This window comes from Tetranychus urticae, chromosome 1 (genome assembly GCF_039701765.1).
Source record: "Tetranychus urticae isolate SD_2017Ah chromosome 1, NJAU_TeUrti_SD_1.0, whole genome shotgun sequence".
Lineage (NCBI taxonomy): Eukaryota > Metazoa > Arthropoda > Arachnida > Trombidiformes > Tetranychidae > Tetranychus > Tetranychus urticae.
This window is the reverse complement of record NC_142958.1, coordinates 24,909,534-24,928,808: the sequence shown is the minus strand read 5'-3', so window position 1 is coordinate 24,928,808 and position 19,275 is coordinate 24,909,534. Positions and strand designations below refer to the sequence as shown.

General features: G+C 36.1%; 1 protein-coding gene across 1 annotated transcript; it reads right to left on the bottom strand.

The window, feature by feature from the left end:
* Positions 1 to 1,931: 1,931 nt before the first annotated feature.
* On the bottom strand, positions 1,932 to 18,806 carry LanA (laminin subunit alpha). The gene is made up of 5 exons (XM_089267907.1): positions 18,116 to 18,806; positions 15,578 to 15,814; positions 15,100 to 15,261; positions 9,853 to 15,025; positions 1,932 to 7,409 (listed from the first exon to the last, which is right to left on the bottom strand). Exons 1-5 carry the CDS (start codon positions 18,509 to 18,511, stop codon positions 2,356 to 2,358), a joined length of 11,022 nt encoding a protein of 3,673 aa, XP_089124033.1. The 5' UTR covers positions 18,512 to 18,806; the 3' UTR covers positions 1,932 to 2,355.
* Positions 18,807 to 19,275: the final 469 nt, after the last annotated feature.

Here is a 19,275-nt window from a genome sequence, read left to right as displayed (position 1 = left end):
ATTTGAGTAAAGAATCTAAACTCGGTGGGTTTGCAAGGACATAAAAACTGAGTCCATTAGTACTATTAGCTAATTCCTCCGATTGATTGTTTTCTAGAAAATCGAAGTCAAAGTTGAAACTTTTATGACCTTTTGTACAATTATCGAAGAAGATTTTTGCATGAAACTTATTTCGTTGGTTTATTTTTTGGTGATCAACCAGAAAATGATCTTATTTAGAGAAATAACATTTTCTGTTTTAGTAAAAAAGATCAAATTCGATTTCTAGTTAAACCGACTTTTTTCTGTGATCGTAAAATTTAGACATCTGAAACTTATTATGCGTATGTAAATATTGTTGGTGAACTCCAATGATCAGATACATCTTTCAATTTATGGAAAGTTATCTTAATTTTTGACATTGAACTAAAAACTTCGAGCCTCGATATTTCGAGAATGGCATCATCTACAATCGTCATTCCTTGACCAACCGTTAGATTTTGTTATGGACTGTAATCATCGAAATATCAAATCATTCAACATCCTACAAGAAAGAAGTTTAAGCATTGTATTTCTTATGTTGTAAGATTTGAAACTTGATTTATAAAGTTGAATGGGTACCAAACACAAATCGTATGCGTTAGAATGATATTGCTTCTCAGATAAATTAGCTCAGATTTAATTTGGTATCAAGTCATATGCTGTTATAGTTCATAACAAAATCTAATGTTTGGTCAAGAAATGACTATTGTAGGGAATGCCATTCTCGAAATATCGAGGTTCAAAGTTTTTAGTTCAATGGCAAAAATTAAGAGAACTTTCGATAAATTGAAAGATGTATTCGGTCAATGGTGTTCACCAACCATAATTGTACACGCATAACAAGTTTCAGATGTCTAAAATTTATGGTCACAGAAAAAAGTCGTTTTAACTAAAAATCGAACTCGATCTGTTTTACAAAACCAGAAAATGTTATTTCTCTGAATAAGATCATTTTATGGTTAGACATCAAAAGATACATTATTAAAATAAGTTTCATACAAAAATCTGCTTCCATAGCTGAAGAAAAGGCGATCGAAGTTTCAAGTTTGACCTCGATTTTCTAGAAAACTGTCCATCGGATGAATTATTTAATAGCAACAATGGATTCAGTTTTTATTGCTTATAAACCCAATATGAGTCTCAGTTCTTAATCAAAATTTTCGAGCCTTTGGCAGTAACTTTTGCGTTTCATTTGCAAGCTTAACCAGAAAAGTGGTTTATTTATTAAAATATGAGTTAAGATGAGTTTGTTTTGTTGAATAAGTTGTTTCTCGATCATTTACAACCCAAAAATCACGACCCGAATGCAAAAATGGAAAGTTATTAAATTGATTTGAATTACTAATAAGTAAGTAATTAGCTTGGTAAAAGAAAAGTGATCGTAAGTGATGCCACTCTCGATATATTTAGGCTCAAAGTTTTAAGATCAATGGCCAAAATCGAGAGAACTGATGAAAGATTGAAAAAGGTATTTAATCCATGATGTGTACCAACAAATTTCAACGACAAATGCAAAGTTTCAGCTCTCAAACTCTTATGGTCACAGAATGCGGTCGGTTTAACTTAAAATCGAACTAATCTGTTTTACAGAAAAAAGAAAACTTTTATTTCTCAAAATAAATATATTTCTTGGTTGACATCAAAAGATACATCAGGCAAATGAGTTTCATAAAAAAGTCCTCTTTCCATAATCCTACAAAAAGCTTTTAAAGTTTAAACTTCGAACTCAATTTTCGCAAAAACTGTTAACCAGCAGAAATCTTCAAATCACACAAATGGACTCATATTCATGACTTTAACAGTCTAAATCTCAAAGAAATAAATTTTTACCCATTTTTGCTCCATTTGTGTTAATTTTGCTAACAACCAAAATGAAGTGCAAATGAACGAAATTGGATGTTTACCAAAGCTTTCAAATCTCAATTTTAAATTTTATTCAAGACTGATTATGAGTTTAAAATGAATTCATTTTGGAAGCGCAGATGCATTAATTATGTTGGCAATATATAATAACAATAAAAGTTTTCTAGAATTACAATTTATACAGTAAAATACTCAATACATTTGTCAACCTTTTGTTTTAAATTCAATTCTTTTGGTTTAGAATGTTGATTAAAAAGTTTCAATTGATCAAGTTGATTAACAGAAGCAAACTTAGCATAAAAATGACTCTTTTATCCTTGGTCGGCAATTGTCAACTCAACAAAAGTGCACATTGGTATTGAGTTTAAAACAGATTAAGTAGTTTACTGCAAATGCAAAGGTGAAGTTATTTATGGATTTAAATTTACAATGGATTTATGAAAATTGTGTTTAATTAGAAAATTAAGGTGATTAAATTGTCGGACAAAGTTCCACCGTAGCTCCTGAGTTTTCACAATCTACAAAAGTATCAGTCCGAAGACTATTTGCTTGGCTCATCGGTCTTGAAATTTCAATATCCTTGATACATCCAATATAAGGTGGCGGCAGGTCAGGGAAGATACGTCGGTAATTGTCTGGAACATCACCCAAGTAGAGTGGAGTCAAAGTATCGGCTACATTAACACCACCCGGAGTAAAAACAGCAACATTACTTTCATCATCGACGGTAACGAAATGAGCATTTTGTAGTTTAGTAATTTTAATTGTATGCCAATCGCCATTACAGATGGACGCGTAATCGCCTCGCATTTTAATCTCAGAGTCTTTAGCCCCTTCACCATTATCAACAGTTACTATAATTACTCCATCGACTAGTTTAGCAATTAGATAATCAGTTATGCGGTTCTTTTCATCGGGCTGGCCGAATGAAGCTAAGAGAAGTGAGCTAACATTCCTTGGTTTTACCATGAAACTTATGACAACATTGCTTCCAACCTTGAATCTATCATAACAAGAAAGATAACTATTTTGACCAGTGAAAAAGGTTCCTCTTTCAAGTTTGTCTGAGCAAGTCGGGGTGTTGATGAATTTGTGGCCATTTGAAGCTTCACTGTCTTCCAAGTTGAATTTGGTTTTACCAATGACAACATTGCGGATGCAACCAGGGAAGGAACTGGTTACATTTTGTAGTAAAACTCGGATTCGATCGGCAGCATTTGGAGGCAAGCCACCAATGTAAGCTGGAGAGATTATGTTTAGGTTTTGTGAGCTTCCAGGTGAAGTGCCAGTGACAAACTGGCCGTTTTCGTGGGCCAATTTACCTTGTTTCATTTTAACACCAAAAGTAACTTTATGCCATTTACCATCATCCATGTTCCAGTCAAGAGCACCACCTCGTATAGTTGCCAAGCCACTTCCAGCATTCCAGGCAAAGTGAAGTTTACCTTGTTTCATGTAGAGTACAAATAGATCGACATATTGAGCATCAGCGAGGAAGAATAAAATTCCACTCAGTGGTTCGGCAGAGTTGAAACTGAGGGCTGGAGTTGATCGGAACTCAAGGGTTACAGTTGATTCAGTGACGAAAGAACCAATTATATCAGAGCCAATTTTGAGTTCAACTCTAGAGTAATATGAAGTACCAAAGCGACGGCCATCTGAAGCTACAGTCATGGATGTGTCGATGCTCTTAAAAGGTAAAGCACAGACTGAAGGTGTTTCAGGAGTTATGGGTGTTAGTGCAGTTGTTGTGGTTGGTGCATCAGTGACGACCGGCATAACTATTTCTCGTGGTTTACCGTCACTTATCACTTTACATGTAACTAAAGTGGCTCCTGTTACTTTGGATGCTTTCCTGAGATCTTGGAATTTATCATGAACAACAGCATCGCCCAAGCAGCCAATAAATTTATCAGCAATTCCATTGGACGTAAGAGTCGAGATAAAGTTTTCTGGCGCTCCACCAAGATAGAAAGTTCCTGATGGTATATTCAAGTTAACGGGTTCAATTAGATCAAAGTTAATTTCAGTTCTATCATCAATGTCCATTCGAAGTTGATAAGCATTCTTTGTTGCCATTACATAATGCCATTCATTGTCATCATAACGAAGTCCTGATGATTTGATTGTTCGACCTGGATGAGCTGTTAATGCCAGGGTGCCATCAGAAATGTAGATGGCAAGGAATGAATCTTCTGGTTTGTCAGGATTGGCAGCAAAGAATAGTAAACCATTTGAAACATTGGTCCTGAATTTGAAAGATATTTGAACACTTTCAACAATTTCAATGCTCAATGGCATTGCGATGTAACCCGGTGAGTTTGGTTCAAAGACAGCTTCTCTAACACCTGAATCAAGACAGCCAACCGTTACTCCCGGCATCATGGTAGAGTTACCAAGCTCAATCAACTTGGCTTCAATAGAAAGCTCATTGAAGCAACCTTCATACGGAATATCAGTGACTTCAGGAAGGTTATGTTTATCAGGATGTCCACCAATATAAAGAGTTGGGTCAAGCTCAAAGGTTGCCTGTGAACCGCTCGTTTCGGCAGACATAATCTCTCCACCAGAAACACCCAAAGTTATATCTTTGAATTTACGAGAAAAGGAAATTGTATGTTCCAAGCCGTCATTAACTTTATCAGTGTGCGTGATGGACACATAACCACTTCCCAAATCAATAATAGCTTTGGGTTTACCATCATCTAGTTGGATAGCGAGGTAATCACTTTGTCCAGAAAGTAACATTATTAAACCAGAGCGAGCATAAGTTTTAATCGTCAAAACAATGTTGGTGATTTGCGACAACTTTTCAGTTTCGATTTGGGTTGAAGCCCATCCTCTGCCATTGAAATGGACGCCTTTCACTTGGGGTTGATTGGGTAAGGAATCACCGCTGATGAAGTATGCCCTTTGGAAGTTAAGCAAACCTAATGGCATATCACCTAAGGTAATATAAGCCAGGGAACCATTGAAACCGTTTACTTTAATTGTATCGGGAACAACATAATTATTTGGAATCAAACCAATAAATATTCTTGATCGTTCATTGTTCAAATCAAGTACTGAAGAGAAGCCGTCAATGTGACCATGAGTGACAATCTCTTTTTCGTCCTTGTTTACGGTAATCTTCAATGTTTTCCCGATTCTTTCAACAATCAAGTTAACCCAATGTCCATCGTTTACTTTGGCCTCAGTTTCTAAGGATTGCGGTCCACTTCCCAAATCTAAAACAACTCTAACCTTTCCATCACTGAGCATAAGAGCCATGTAATCATCTGTAGTCTCACGAATTTGAGTTGTTTGACGAGCTTGGCGACTGTCAGTTCGTCTAGCATTACCAACAAAAGCAAGGAGTCCATCAGGATAAATGGAGGCAAAGTTGAGCGATAATTTGTTGTAACTTCCTGAAGAATCTAAATTTTCAGGCTTTCTTAATTCACCAAATGATCCAATTCCCAATCTCATTGCTACATCAATTCGATTTGCCATGTCTCGAGCTTTAACCACCGAATCTTTCAATTTCTTTAATTCATTTTTTGATGAATTAAGTGAATTAACCATTTTAGTAACTCTTTCCATTGCATCACGAATCTTTTGTCCAATCCCTCTTTCTCCGTACAATGAAGTCATTGATGTACTTTCATGGATATCAATGAAAGCTTTCCTCTCAGCTTCTGTTAATTGTTTAGTTGCATTTGACAAGGAATTTATTTCATCAATCAGTTTATCAACTCGTTCGGAAACCTTGTTTGCCTGAAAGATACTTGCTTCAGCAATTTCCATCACTTCGCGACTCGAATCGGGTGTAGTTGAGATCTCAATTGACGCTAAATCTTCATCAATTTTCTTCAATTGTTCACCTTGTGATCCGCTCTCAATACCTCTCGAACGGATAGTCTCATTGAATTGGCTCAATCTGGTTGCTCCGTTATTTAAAATATTAGCTCTGAGAGCACTTGCTTCGGTTCGATTTCCAGTACTGGCTGATCGAGTTGCAGATATTTTATCTCGTATTCCTTCCCATGGTTTCTCAGCCGTGCGACTAATAACATTGTTCATTGATTTCTCGGCAGATTCAATCGAGTTTTCAATAACTTCATAAGCAGTAGCAGCTCTCATTGTTCGGTTGAGATCACCTTGTCTAATGGCTTCCATGAAAATGAAATCAAGATCGGTGGCAGTACGATTCAAACTGGATGCATGTTGACCTGCTTTCTTCACTATCTCAAGTAGTTCTGTTTCTTGAACATCTTCAGGGTTGAGCTTTTCAAGAGAATCTTTTTTCTCATTAATACGATTAGAAATTTCTACTAAAGAATCAAAGGAACCAGAAGCTTCTTTCATGATGGGTTCAGATGAATCAATTCTAGTTTTGGCTTCTTTCAAGTTTGCAGATATTGCCGAGTCTAGATTTTTCAATGAGCTACTTCGAGGAACAATAGCTTCTTTAACAGCTTCCCGACTTCGATTCAACCCTCGTTGTACATCCAAAGCAATAGTCATTGCAGAAACTATCTTTTCATTAGCATCAGTTAAAATGGTTTCAAGTTGATCCAATCGTGATTCAGATTCATTCAAAGTGGCCTTTTCATTAACATAAGGAGCAATGTAATCTTCAACTCTGTCCAAAACAACCATTGTTGACTCTGTTTCATTAGCAACTGTTTTCAGAGCATTTGTAAAGGCACCAAACCTTTCGACTGCGTTTTTGTTTTCTTCTGCTTTAGTTATCATAAACTTAATGCTTTCTTCATCAGCTTGAGTGTTATATTTATAGTCGACGTTATCCAATTGTTCAAACAATAGCTGAACATCTGACTTGACCTTTTTGATTAGGCGTCGAATCAGTGTTGCATTTTCTTTGGTTTCATCCACTTTGATGACAACTCCAGCAGCTAGACGAGAAAGACGATCTTGCCATGCTGGTAAATTGTCGGATGCGTTTGTTATTTTAGTCATTTCGGTTTCAAGAGGAGTCAGGTCAATTGTTTTAGATCCTTCGATAATTTGTGCCAACTGTTTGTTAAATTCAGTGACTGTGTTATTCAAAGTGAGGAACGCTTTCTTTGCGTGAATACCGGATGAAGAGTTGCTAAATTCATTGACGATTGGCATAATGTCATTTTCCAATGCATCGGTGTCGTTAAGAAGAGCGTGTTGACATTCACCACACTCGAGGCAACCTTCACGATCGACAAATACCCAACGCCAGGGACATTTGTCACACTTTTCACCAACAACTCCGGGTAAACATTCGCATTTTCCAGTTTGTTGGTTACAAACAACTCCTCTTGAATATTTTTCAACACAACCGCAAGATTCACAACCTGATTTGCTATATTTCCAGTAACCGACTTCACAAACATCGCAAGTTCGTCCAGTAACTCCAGGTTGACATCGACAGTTTCCAGAGTCCAAATCACAATCCTCACCTTTAGAGGCAATTGAACAATTACAGAGAGTACAACCCTTACCAGTGTTGAATCCATAATGGTTCGGCTTGCATTCGTCACAAGAATCACCTAAAAATTAATATTGTAATTAAGTTATTATCTGATTATGTTAGTTTTGACCAGGTTGGACACGTTTATTTTGCCAAATTGAGACTAATCAATCGATATTTTTTCATTATAAATCTTACAACAGTTCTCACGATTTTGACCATTGGTCTTAAAACTTTGAGCCTAAATGTTTCGACAATGGCATCACTTAGGATCACTTTTCTTTTGCCAGCCAATTCTTTACTAATTAGCAATTCAAATCAATTTAATAACTTTCCATTTTTGCATGTGGGACGTGATTTCTGGGTTGTAAATGATCGAAAAACAACTTATTCAACAAAACAAACGCATCTTAACTCATATTTAAATAAACAAGTGGAACCCCCGATCATGACTGATCGTAATTTTTTCACTGAAATACAATAAATTCAATCCATATCTAAAGACTCAAATTCTTGATGAAAAACCATCGTCAATGAGAAAAACTAAAAACTAAAATAAATCTGGTTATACAGCTGAACAGAATGAAATCTTTCTGTACAGTTAGGGTACTATATTTTTCACTTAACTCTTTACTCGAAAGACAGTCTTACTTATCCTTCTAATCCAACAATAAACCATCAACCTGAAAAACCAAAAGTTTTTCCCCCAAAGTCAATAGTAAAAGATACGGATTCTGCATTTTTTCCCCTACCCTGTTTGAACGCTAATTTCTCAGTAACCTGAATTCCGATAAAGTTCGAACTATTTTTTGCGATTGTAGTTCAATCATGGCTTTCATCCTATGTGAAAATTTTCTTTAGAACCCGTTTAGTTTGGACACAATCTTCCCGCAAAAATTTCATAGTTTGACTTTATATATTGTATAGATAAACCACTTTTCTGGTTAAGCTTGCAAATGAAATGCAAAAGATGATGCCAAAGGCTCGAAAATTTTTATTAAGAACTGAGACTTACAGTGGTTTAGTAGGGAAATAAAAACTGAGTCCATTGGTACTATTAAATGATTCATCCGATGTACAGTTTTCTCGAAAATCGAGGTCAAAGTTGAAACTTCGATCACCTTTCCCTCTGCTATGGAAGCAGATTTTTGTATGAAACTGATTCTGCTAATGTATCTTTTAATGTCTAACGATTAAATGATCTTATTTTGAGAGATAACATTTTCTATTTTTGTAAAATAGATCAAGTTCGATTTTTAGTTGTAACGACTTTTTTCTTTGATGTTAAAAGTTAGAGATCTGAAACTTATTGTGCTTGTGTAAATATTGATGGTAAACATCAATGACCAAATACTTTTTTCAATTTATCGAAATTTCTCTTAATTTTAGAGATTTACCTAAAAACTTTGAGCCTCGATATTTCGAGAACGATATCACATACAATCACCATTCTTCGACCAAACATTAGATTTTGTTATGGGCCATAATAAAATATGACTGAATACATGAGAAAATCTGAGCTTATTCAGTCAATAATGAAACTTTCCTAACAAAAAGATTTGTGTGTTGAGCAATCATTTAACTTTATATATCAAGTATAAAATCTGGCAAAATAAGTAATGAAATGTTATAACTTTTTTTGCACAGAACCTTGGATGATTATGTATTTCAATATATCATAGCCATAACAAAATCTAAACTTTAACCAAAGAATGGTGACTTTAGGTGCTACCATTGTCGAAATATCGAGGCTCAAAGTTTAGAGTAACAATGGCCAAAATCAGAAGAACTATTGATAACTTGAAAAAATAATTCGATCCTTAATGTGAACCCACAATTTTTATGGACGATTTATAAGTTTCAGATTTCTAACTTTTATGGTCACAGAAAAAAGTCGGTTTAACTAAAAATCGAACTTGATCTGTTTTACAAAAACAGAAAATTTTATTTCTCTAAATAAGTTCATTTTCTGATTGACCCTCAAAATTTACATCCGCAAAATTAGTTTCACGCAAAAATCTTCTTCCACAATTGTACAAAAGGCGATCGAAGTTTAAACTTTGACCTCGATTTCCTCGATAACTATTGATCAGAGAAACTTTCAAACTGCACTAATGGACACAACTTTCATAGCCCAACAAACTCAAAGAGTAATAATTTCGTAGAAAACGATTTTTACCCGATTCTGGCCATTTGTTGCAATTTGTTTATAACAAATGTTACAATTGTGTTTAATGTGTCTTTTCAGTAACAAACTGATTGATATTGTATTGTAAATGTCCATAAAGTAGACTATTTTTGTCATAGTCTACAACATAAGACTATGACAAAAATATTTTATAGCCCACAGTAAAATCTAATGATTAGCATTAATTTCAAGATTTATCAATTCAGGTTAAGCCTAGGATCGCGAACAATGGAATAAGAAAAATAAAGTTTAATTTAAAATTGGCAAATAAACACGGTCAACCTAGTAAATGTTTAGGACTTTATATTCGATTTGCATAAATCAATGAACTTACCAACAACATTAGGATGGCATTCACATTTTCCAGAATATCTATCACAAACTGCTGTACCAGTTTCGTCACACTCGCAAGGTCGGCAATCTTTAAGTTCAATAGCATCTCCATAATAGCCATCAGCACAATACTCACAAGATTTACCGGCAGTATAGTTGAGACATTTGGTACATTCGCCTGAATACAAGTCACATGAACCAGGATCTGTTGGATCGGTGTTACCATTACAGTTGCATGGTTGACAGTAGTTGCCAGCAAGCATTGGATAACCAAAGTGACCAGCCGCACAGAACTCACATAATTGCCCACTATAACCAGGTTTACAGTTACAATTCCATTCTGCTTGAAGTCGAGCATTGGTTCGGATTTCACAGGAATCAGCGAAATTGTTTGGTAATGGACAAGGACACATTAAACAATCGTCGGGCTTTCCAATTGTTGCATTTCCGTAATAACCTGATTTACACAACTCACAGTGATCACCGGTTGTTTCATGTTGACAATTGAAACATTTTCCTGTCAATGGGTCACATTCATTTGAATGGCCATTACATTCGCAAGGAATACATGAACCAAGATATGGTCCAGTTGGAACTCGATAATAACCACTAGCACACTCCTCACATGAGCTTCCTCGATAATTTGGTGGACAAATGCACTGTTCAACACGAAGAGCTAATGGTGCATCAGGACTTGCTTCATTAGAAACTGAATCAAAGGTGAAATTGGTGATTGAAACAAACTCGACTGGAGAGAAATAAGAAGCTCGAATGTAAACAGACTGTAAATCAACAAGTAGAGTCATGAACTGTGCTCGACTAACTGGCGTCGAATCAAGCAGATGGACAAATTTGGTCTCTAAAAGTTCGATCTCAATCTTTTGCGAGTTACCAGCAGATTCAGGTTGTTCATCACGAGTCAGTGAAATGGAATCATTGCGTCCAGTTAAAATAATATCGGGTGTTATTGGAGTATCGACTGAAGAGGACCCTGAAGGCAGTTCATTTACCACATATTGAATGAAACCGCCGTATGAAGTTATTCGATTTCCGAGGAATTCTTTTGGCAATTTAAAGTAAATGTTACTTCTAGCGTCAGAACTTGGTTGAACATCGCTCTGATCTCCACGGGTAAAAGCGACTGGTTTCATTTTGAATTCTGCTTCAGTTGAGCTTGATTCAGTGTCAATGGAACTGAAACGCATTCCAGATTCACTAAATGATATTCCAACAGCAGTCCAATTTGAATAGTTGTCTACTTTGACTGGAGCAATCCTCATCTCAGAGCTTCGACAGTTTTCGGTAGTTCCGAAACAGAAACATTTGGTACAACCTTGTGGGTTATTTTTTTCCAGGTTATAAGTTCCTCTCCTACAAACATCACAATTTGGACGGAGAGTGTTTTCCTTACAATAACAAGTTCCTGATTTACGGTCACAAATATCGGATGTTGTTCCTTCAGCATGACAAGCACAAACACGACAAGTAGGGAAATCAAAGTAACCCGGTTTACAAAGATCACAAGCTCGACCATCGTACTTTTCCTTACAATCACAAATACCAGTTTGCAAGTCACACTGAAGATTACCGTCTTTAACTCCAATTGAATGGCAATTGCACTCTTCGCAACCCATTCTGGAATCATAGCCAAAGGTTAATGGAGCACATCGATCACAATTGTCTCCGACAACGTTCTTTGGGCAAACACATTCACCAGTAACTGGTTCACAATAAGCAGCATTTTTGGCTTTACAATTACATGGCTTACAATCAGGGAAACCAAAGTATTCGGATCGACAAGCTTTACATTCCCTTCCAATTACATTGGGTTTACAGTCACATTGACCTCCAAGAGGATTACATGTGTACCCTTTCGATCCTGTTATATTACAACCACAAAAGGCACCACCGTTGTTGTGTCCAGTGGTCAACGTGAATAGAGCTTGTTTACAAAATTCGGTAGAAGAATCGTCAATGTAAAAAGCATCTTGAACACAGTTGCGAAGGAATTCGGTTGATCTATCAACAACTGGAAGATCAAGTTGATTTGATGAAAATGACTTTTCAGCAGTGAGAAGTAAATAGTCGAGGGTAACACCTCGATCTTTGGGTGGAATCAAAATTAGAGTAAACTCTTTGCCTTCCTCTAACACTCCAAGTGGCTTCTTAAACTTGACAATGGATCTACATCCACTTTTACTTGGACAATGAGCAATGCTAAGTGTTGCTTGTTCTGATGGGGAAGTTGGTGTTCTTTGGAAAGTCAACTCGATATCGAATGATGGATGATCGGGTTGATAATAGTGAACAATTAGTTGATAATTTTGTGTTCTTGGTGCAGTTCCAACCAAATCAACATTTCGATCTTGAGTTTCGGGACTTCCATTTGAAGCAGGAACAACTTTCCCTTGAAGTCCGAATGGGATTTTAGTTGCATCGGTATTTGCATCAAATGACATATCCAAACAGGTCAAATTGCGCATCACACATATCAATGATGGTTTAACATGGTCAATGTGCCAATCATTTTTAGGTAAAAATACTAAACCTAAAATACCAAAAGTAGCTTCACCAATTTCATTGTTTAGTTTAACACTGACTGAAGGTGATCCAGATTCAAGATGAAATTCAACAGGAGCTGCTTTTTCATTCAAAACGATGTGTCGACAGGAAAAGGTATATTGACACATCGGTACTTGGAAGGGAATATTTACCGTTCCATTAAGAGTGTTGACCTCAACCGTCAATTTAGCCACTTGTCCCTTTGGTGGTGGATTAGTTACTCGGTAAACATAATTCAAAATGAGAACATATTTTTGTGACTTTTCAATTTCCAAGTCAAAAATGTGTTCCCGATCCTGGTCAGATAATAGAGTGGCATCGATTAAAAATGAGTCTTTTGTGTCTTGAAGCAAGTTGTTGTAAGTGGCATCTTTTGGATAAGTGACTGCCGTTGCGGGGAACTTGGTGTATCCATAATGTCTACAAAGTTGATAATTGGCAGTGGAAATGGTGCAAGCTGCTGTGACATTTTCTCGAAGAATGGTCGCTTCAAAATAAGCTTGAGGTAGGAAAACAATGTAATCGACTAAAAGTGGTTCCTCACCAGTTAAAATTGCTTTCCATGGTCGTTGGGCAGCAAAAAGGTAGAGAGGAGAAGCTTTGTCCATCGGAACCAAATATCTTTTAGGTTTGGTTGTCGGTGGAAAGACTAACTTTATGTGTTGAGGAGGTTCATTTTCATTAGATAGAGTTAAATTTCCAACAATCGGTTCTGTTCCTGGGTTGTGGTAGTTGAATATGACTCGGTAAAATGATGATCGAATAATGACAAAGTCAATTATAACCTTCTTTTGAAGGTCCGGGAAGTTGACATAACCTTTCCATGAGAATCCAGGGAAAATGGTTTCATTGTAATCATAACGTACATTATGATATTCACCTCGACCATCCTCTAGTTCATAAAGATATTGATAAGTTGTGTAAAAGTAATGAGCTTTTTGTGGGCGATCACATCGACGACCCTCAATTCTGAATTTACATTGACATGAACCAGTTCTTTGGTCACAAACGCCACGCCATGAACCACCAACATCACAATCACAAGGAACACAGCCGAGGTAGTTACCGACTGATAGAGCATAAGAACCATAAGAACACCGATCACAAGCTAACCCAGAAACTGATTCTTTACAAACACATTGACCAGATTCACCGTCACAATAATCCAAACCATTGATTGAACCAGCTCGGTTACATCGACAAGGCTCACAACCGGCCGGATTGGAAGCTCGTAAATTTTTATAGTGAGGGGCGCAAGTATCACAATAACGGCCAGTTACTCGCTCTTTACATTCGCATAATTTACCAGACATTATTTCAGAGCAACCAGGAAAATTGGGAGCAACTCCGGCTGGGTTACAGCTACAGCTTTCACAGGTTGGATAATTGTAATAATTTTTCTTACACTTGTTACATTTGATTCCTTCAAAGTTTTCCCGACACTGACAAATGCCATTTTGACAGGTGGTACCATACGAACCGGCAGGATCACATCCACAAGGTTCGCATTTGGGGAAATCAAAGAAACCAGGACTACACTGGTTACATTTTGATCCACCGTAATGAGAGGCACATAAACATTTACCATCCTTGTTGCAAGTTTGATTGAGCGATCCAATTGAATCACAAGCACAAGGTTTACAATCAGGGAAACCAAAAAAGCCTGGTTCACATTCATCACACCTTTCCCCACCAAAACCGGGTCGACATTTACACACACCGTTACTTTGATCACAAATGTCTTCAGTGGTTCCCAATGGATTACAATTACAAGCCTGACAATCGGGATAACCGAAGAACCCAATTGAACAAGAGTTACATTGACGACCAGAAAATTGTTTCAGACAAGTACATTGGCCATCGGTTGAATTACAGTTTGGAGAAACGGAACCAGATTGATCACAGTTGCATCGTTGACATTCAGGGAATCCCCAATAAGCAGCAGCACAAGATGAACAATCAGAACCAGAATAAGGGTCTTTGCATACACATTGACCATTTTCTGGATCACAAATGTCACCCAATGTACCATTACGATAACAAGGACACCGAGGACAATCAGGTTCATTGTAATAACCATAGGCACATCTGTCGCATGCTGGTGCATTGGTAAAGTTGTCTCTGCATTGACAAATTCCTGTACCTACATTACACCCACCAGTTTGACTGGTCTTGGAGCAACTGCATTTAACGCAAACATTTGTTGCATTAAGAGCTCGGCCTTCGGGTCGATAGTAACCAAATTTACATTCATGGCAATTGACTCCCATAGTATTGTGATCACATGCAATACAGCGACCTCCACCTTCATATTTACCATGAATATCCATAGACTCCTTGTTTCTTTCAACATCAAAATCAAATTCACATTGTTTCGAATGATTATTACAATTACATTCTTCACACTCAAATGGATTGCTAGAAGTTGCAGGTCTCCAGCGTTTCTGAACATACGGCGGTTTACATCTTTCACACTGAGCTCCAGCAGTATTGTGTTGACAGGCACAATATAATTTATCTGGTTGAGTTTGATTTATAACATCACAAGTCTCGGCATGACCATTACATACACATCGACCTCCGAGGTTAATTTCCCGAATACTGTAAAAATACTGATCCCGATAAAAGATTGGTTAGTTGAATGTTGATGGTGAAGCTCAATGGACAATATCAAGTGAGTACTTACACGACGAGTTACGGTTTGATCAACATTCCATAAATGTCCAAACGTTGTTTGTGGTCTAATAAATCGAAGTCGAACATTAGTTGCTTTGGTGAATTCCTGAAGAACTTCTGAACTGGTAAAATTGTCTCCGTTTGGTCGATTAGTTAATAGCGATATAACCATCTAAGATGACAAAGTCACAATTGTAATGATACAACGGGCAATAAAAGATGCAGCCATTCATTTATATTAGATCAACCAATAGAGAGCATTTTAAATTCATAAATCCATTTGTTTAAACCTAACTGCTTATCCTTAATTGTAACTAAGGATAGTTTAACTGTTTTAATCCACATTTTGGATTTCAATATTTCTGAATTTCTCATCAATCTGTGCATCTCTTATACTTTAAATGGATGTCAAGTTCATTAAATGACACTTATGATTTCAGTCTAATCTCAATGAATAACTTTTACAGTGTTGACTGAACACAACTTACCTCACCATTTTCCAGTGGAATTAGTTTTGAATATTTTGTCTCACAAATTACTTGATCATCTCTAACCAATGGTTGGACACTTTCTTCGCCAAACTGTTTAATACATTCTTCTCGTGAATCAGCAAAATACATCCAAGGTTTAAACGTTGATCCTTTATCAGTTGATCTTTCAAGAACCCAGACGCCTGGTCTAGGCGAGTTTGCCATTGTAATATAAACATATGCTACATGGAATTCCTGTAATTATGATAAACATACAGAATGAAGTTTGCTATGAAATCTGCAGACATTCATGAGATCTATACCAGTATAAGGAGTTACCAAAGACGAATGCAAAGTGTAACCATTTAAGCTCAAGATGAGTGAGAACAGACTGGGAAACTGTTTAACCAGTTAATTATTTTGAAATACTTTGTAACCCTTTTATAGATTTAATGATTGATTCAAAGCAACAAGACCCAACTTTGTTACTTCAATGAGATGTAAATGAAAAGTTCAAGGAAGAATATGTAATTGGTAAAAAATGTAGCTAAAATTATCTCAATAAATTAATCTGATCCATAGACATTTCATCTCATTTCATCTTTTTGTCAGTCTGTCTCTAATATATCTTTGAATTGTTGCAATTATCCAAAGAGTTTGGGTTCTGTAACTGACAAAGATAAAGTATTTGAATATTTTCTAAGCCAGTTTCTTAGCTCAACTTGCTAAAATTGTATAGTTAAGATGAACTTGGCAATTAGCCCAGAAACAACTCGTAACATCCATTTCCGCTGGTTTTATCTGCAATTGCAGCCTAACTTAAACTCATCTTATTAACGAGTCGAGATGCTTTAAAAGTTTAAATTTAACTTCACTCAGCTTTCCTCGTAAAATGACTGTTTAGTTAATTATCAAGACCTTTTGTAGCGATGGGAAAGCACAGGAGAGGAGAAAACGGAAATTACATGAATGGTACTTTTGCACTTGCTTTTGGATACAGACCAAGGTTCATTTGCAATTGATGAAAATTTAAACTGATCGATTGAATCAACATGCGAATGACCAAAGATTTTGTTGAAATTTTCGGGTTTCAAAACACTAACTTTTGTTGTCTTCATTGCATTTTTCATCTCGTCTTCTTTATCTTCCTTGCTCTTCTCTTTCTTTGTCATTTTTTGTGAAGGTTTAAAGTCTTTTAAGCTTGAATAATGGACACATAAAGTTTGACCGTCATACACAAAAATAAACCAAACAAAGATTTTGTTTACTAGCAAAATCCTTTCGTTTAGAGCAAAAAATTGTGAGTCAACTTTGCAGATGTTATCTGATTACAGGTCAAAATTTGACCTCTGCTCTCGGTCTCTGTTTCTGGTTCTTGTTTTGAAAATACATTTTGAAGTAACAAGTGTAATCATCCCAGTCAACCCAAACAGTGAGCACATAACTATGAGCACAGTTAGAAAGGCGAAATCGAAATTCAATCGTTCGGTTAATAAGCCGATCGACCAAATCGATAAATCACCAGATGAGAAAGCTAGAGGTTTCATAGATAAGCTATTCTATTTGATAATCTTTGTCTTTAGATGCTTTCATTAACCATAAGATTGACAGATTTTGACTTGTAGCTCATTCGTGTTAATCGATTCTCGAAAGACAATTGTTTCTTTTTATAAACATTCACAAACATTCATAAACATTTAGCTATTGCTCGTCATCATGAATCATCAATGAATTTGGTGAAGGTGACATGGAAAATGTTGAGTTATGTCAACTTGCAACTCGAGAAATGTTAAATGTAAATGGTCAAAATGATCTGTCGCAAGTAAAATTATCTCGCTTCTTTGTTTTATCTGAAGGCCTATCATTGCTCATTACGTGATGACAATGAAATATTAACGTTGGGCAAAATTAATCGATTACTAGACTTCAATTACGACTATGTGATTGGTTGAAAATGATGCTAAAATTAGCTAAAATGTGTTGAAATTATCAAAAGAGTTCGGTTCTTTAACTGAATAAGAAGGTCTGAAAGGCATTTCAACATTTTCCTAGACAGTTTCTTATCTTAATTTGTTAACTATAACCGCATAGTTAAGATGAACTTGGCAATAAGCCCAAAAACACTCGTAACATCCATTTCCGCTGGTTTTATCTGCAATTGCAGCCTAACCTAAACTCATCTTATTAACGAGTCGAGATGTTTTAAAAGTTAAATTTAACTTCACTCAGCTTTCCTCATAAAATGACTGTTTAAATATTTAATTTTCAAGACTTTCTGTAGATGGGAAAGCACAACAGAGGAGAAAACATAAACTCTGAAGAAAACATAAATGAAGACAAAGAACTGTACTTTTGCACTTGCTTTTGGATACAGACCAAAGTTCATTTACAATTGATGAAAATCAAACATGCAAATGACCAATCAACGATTTTGTTGAAAAGTTTTAAAACACTAACTTTTGTTGTCTTCATTACATTTTTCATCTTTCATCTCAGTTCATTCAACATGGTAACTCCTGCTGGTATTTCATGGAGACAATCGAAAGGGTTACTTACTTGTCCTAAATCAATTGTTAAATTAACTCGACTTGCATCAGGCCCTCTTGATAATGGAGGTGATTGCCACCATTTAGGTGAACCGTCAATTGCATATTCAGCTGGATGAGATTTCTTTGGATCATTTGGATCACAATAATCACAAGCTTGACCCTGAAGTACAAGTCGATCTTGATTGAAGTCAACATTTTCTGTCCACATGGAGCCAATAATTTTACAATAAAACTCTTTGCCCACTTTTTCACCACAAGTTTCAGTTGCTTGGATCTTGCGTCCCTCAGCAATGTTGAAGTAAGGTGGGTTGAGCACCTCTTGGTCAGTCAATTGGATGAAAGCGCAAATCAACACTAAACAGCCAAATATCCATTGACACGAACCCATTTTAATTATATCCATAGTCAATGTATGGACACAATCAGCTACTGATTATTGCCACTAATACAATTAAATATACTAAACAAAAATATTGAATATAAAATACTAAAAAAGTGTCAGACTTTTTTTGTACAAAAAAAAGTCTTACGAGCTTTAAACATCTCGTTACAACTGACAGTATTTTAAGTTAAAGGCACAAAATAGTAATTACAAAGATATTTCGAGAGTAAACTTTATTTTCATCTTCATCCTCATCACTCTCATCCTCATCATCCAGAAAAAGGCTAAAGGAAAGGGAAAGAAGGAGGAGAAACCAATGAGCGATGTGAAGATGAAAAACAGACTTGAAAAGCTTCGCATTTCAAAACACTGGCTCTTCCTCTCTTTCATCATCTGTGTCTTCATTTTTCATCTTTCCTTCTTTATCTTCCTTGCTCTTCTCTTTCTTTGTCTCTTTCTTTTCATAGCGTTATATCGTTGTGTCGAGATTTTGTTTACTGATTTTACTTTTTTCAACTTATGAAAAGGAAAAGGCAAAGACTAACTTTGTTACTACAAGAGGAATGTCATTTTGTTCAAAGGTCTGTAAAGCTTCTCAGCTTGAATAATGGACACATAGATAAATGACCGTCACACACAAAACGGACCAACCAAAGATTTTGTTTACTTGCAAAATACTTTGGTTTAAAGCCATTGTGAGCTAAATCAACTTGTTATAAGCAAAAGTTATAGTCAAAATAGGCAAATGTTATCTGATTCCGGGTCAAATTTGACCTTAACTCTTG

Excerpts from the sequence above, each read along its gene's own strand:
- LanA (XM_089267907.1), bottom strand. The coding sequence starts at position 18,511 with ATGGATATAATTAAAATGGGTTCGTGTCAATGGATATTTGGCTGTTTA. Across the intron at positions 15,026-15,099 it reads ATCAAACCGTAACTCGTCGT|TATTTTTACAGTATTCGGGA; the intron begins GTAAGTACTCAC and ends TATCGGGATCAG. Across the intron at positions 7,410-9,852 it reads ATGCCATCCTAATGTTGTTG|GTGATTCTTGTGACGAATGC; the intron begins GTAAGTTCATTG and ends ATTAATTTTTAG.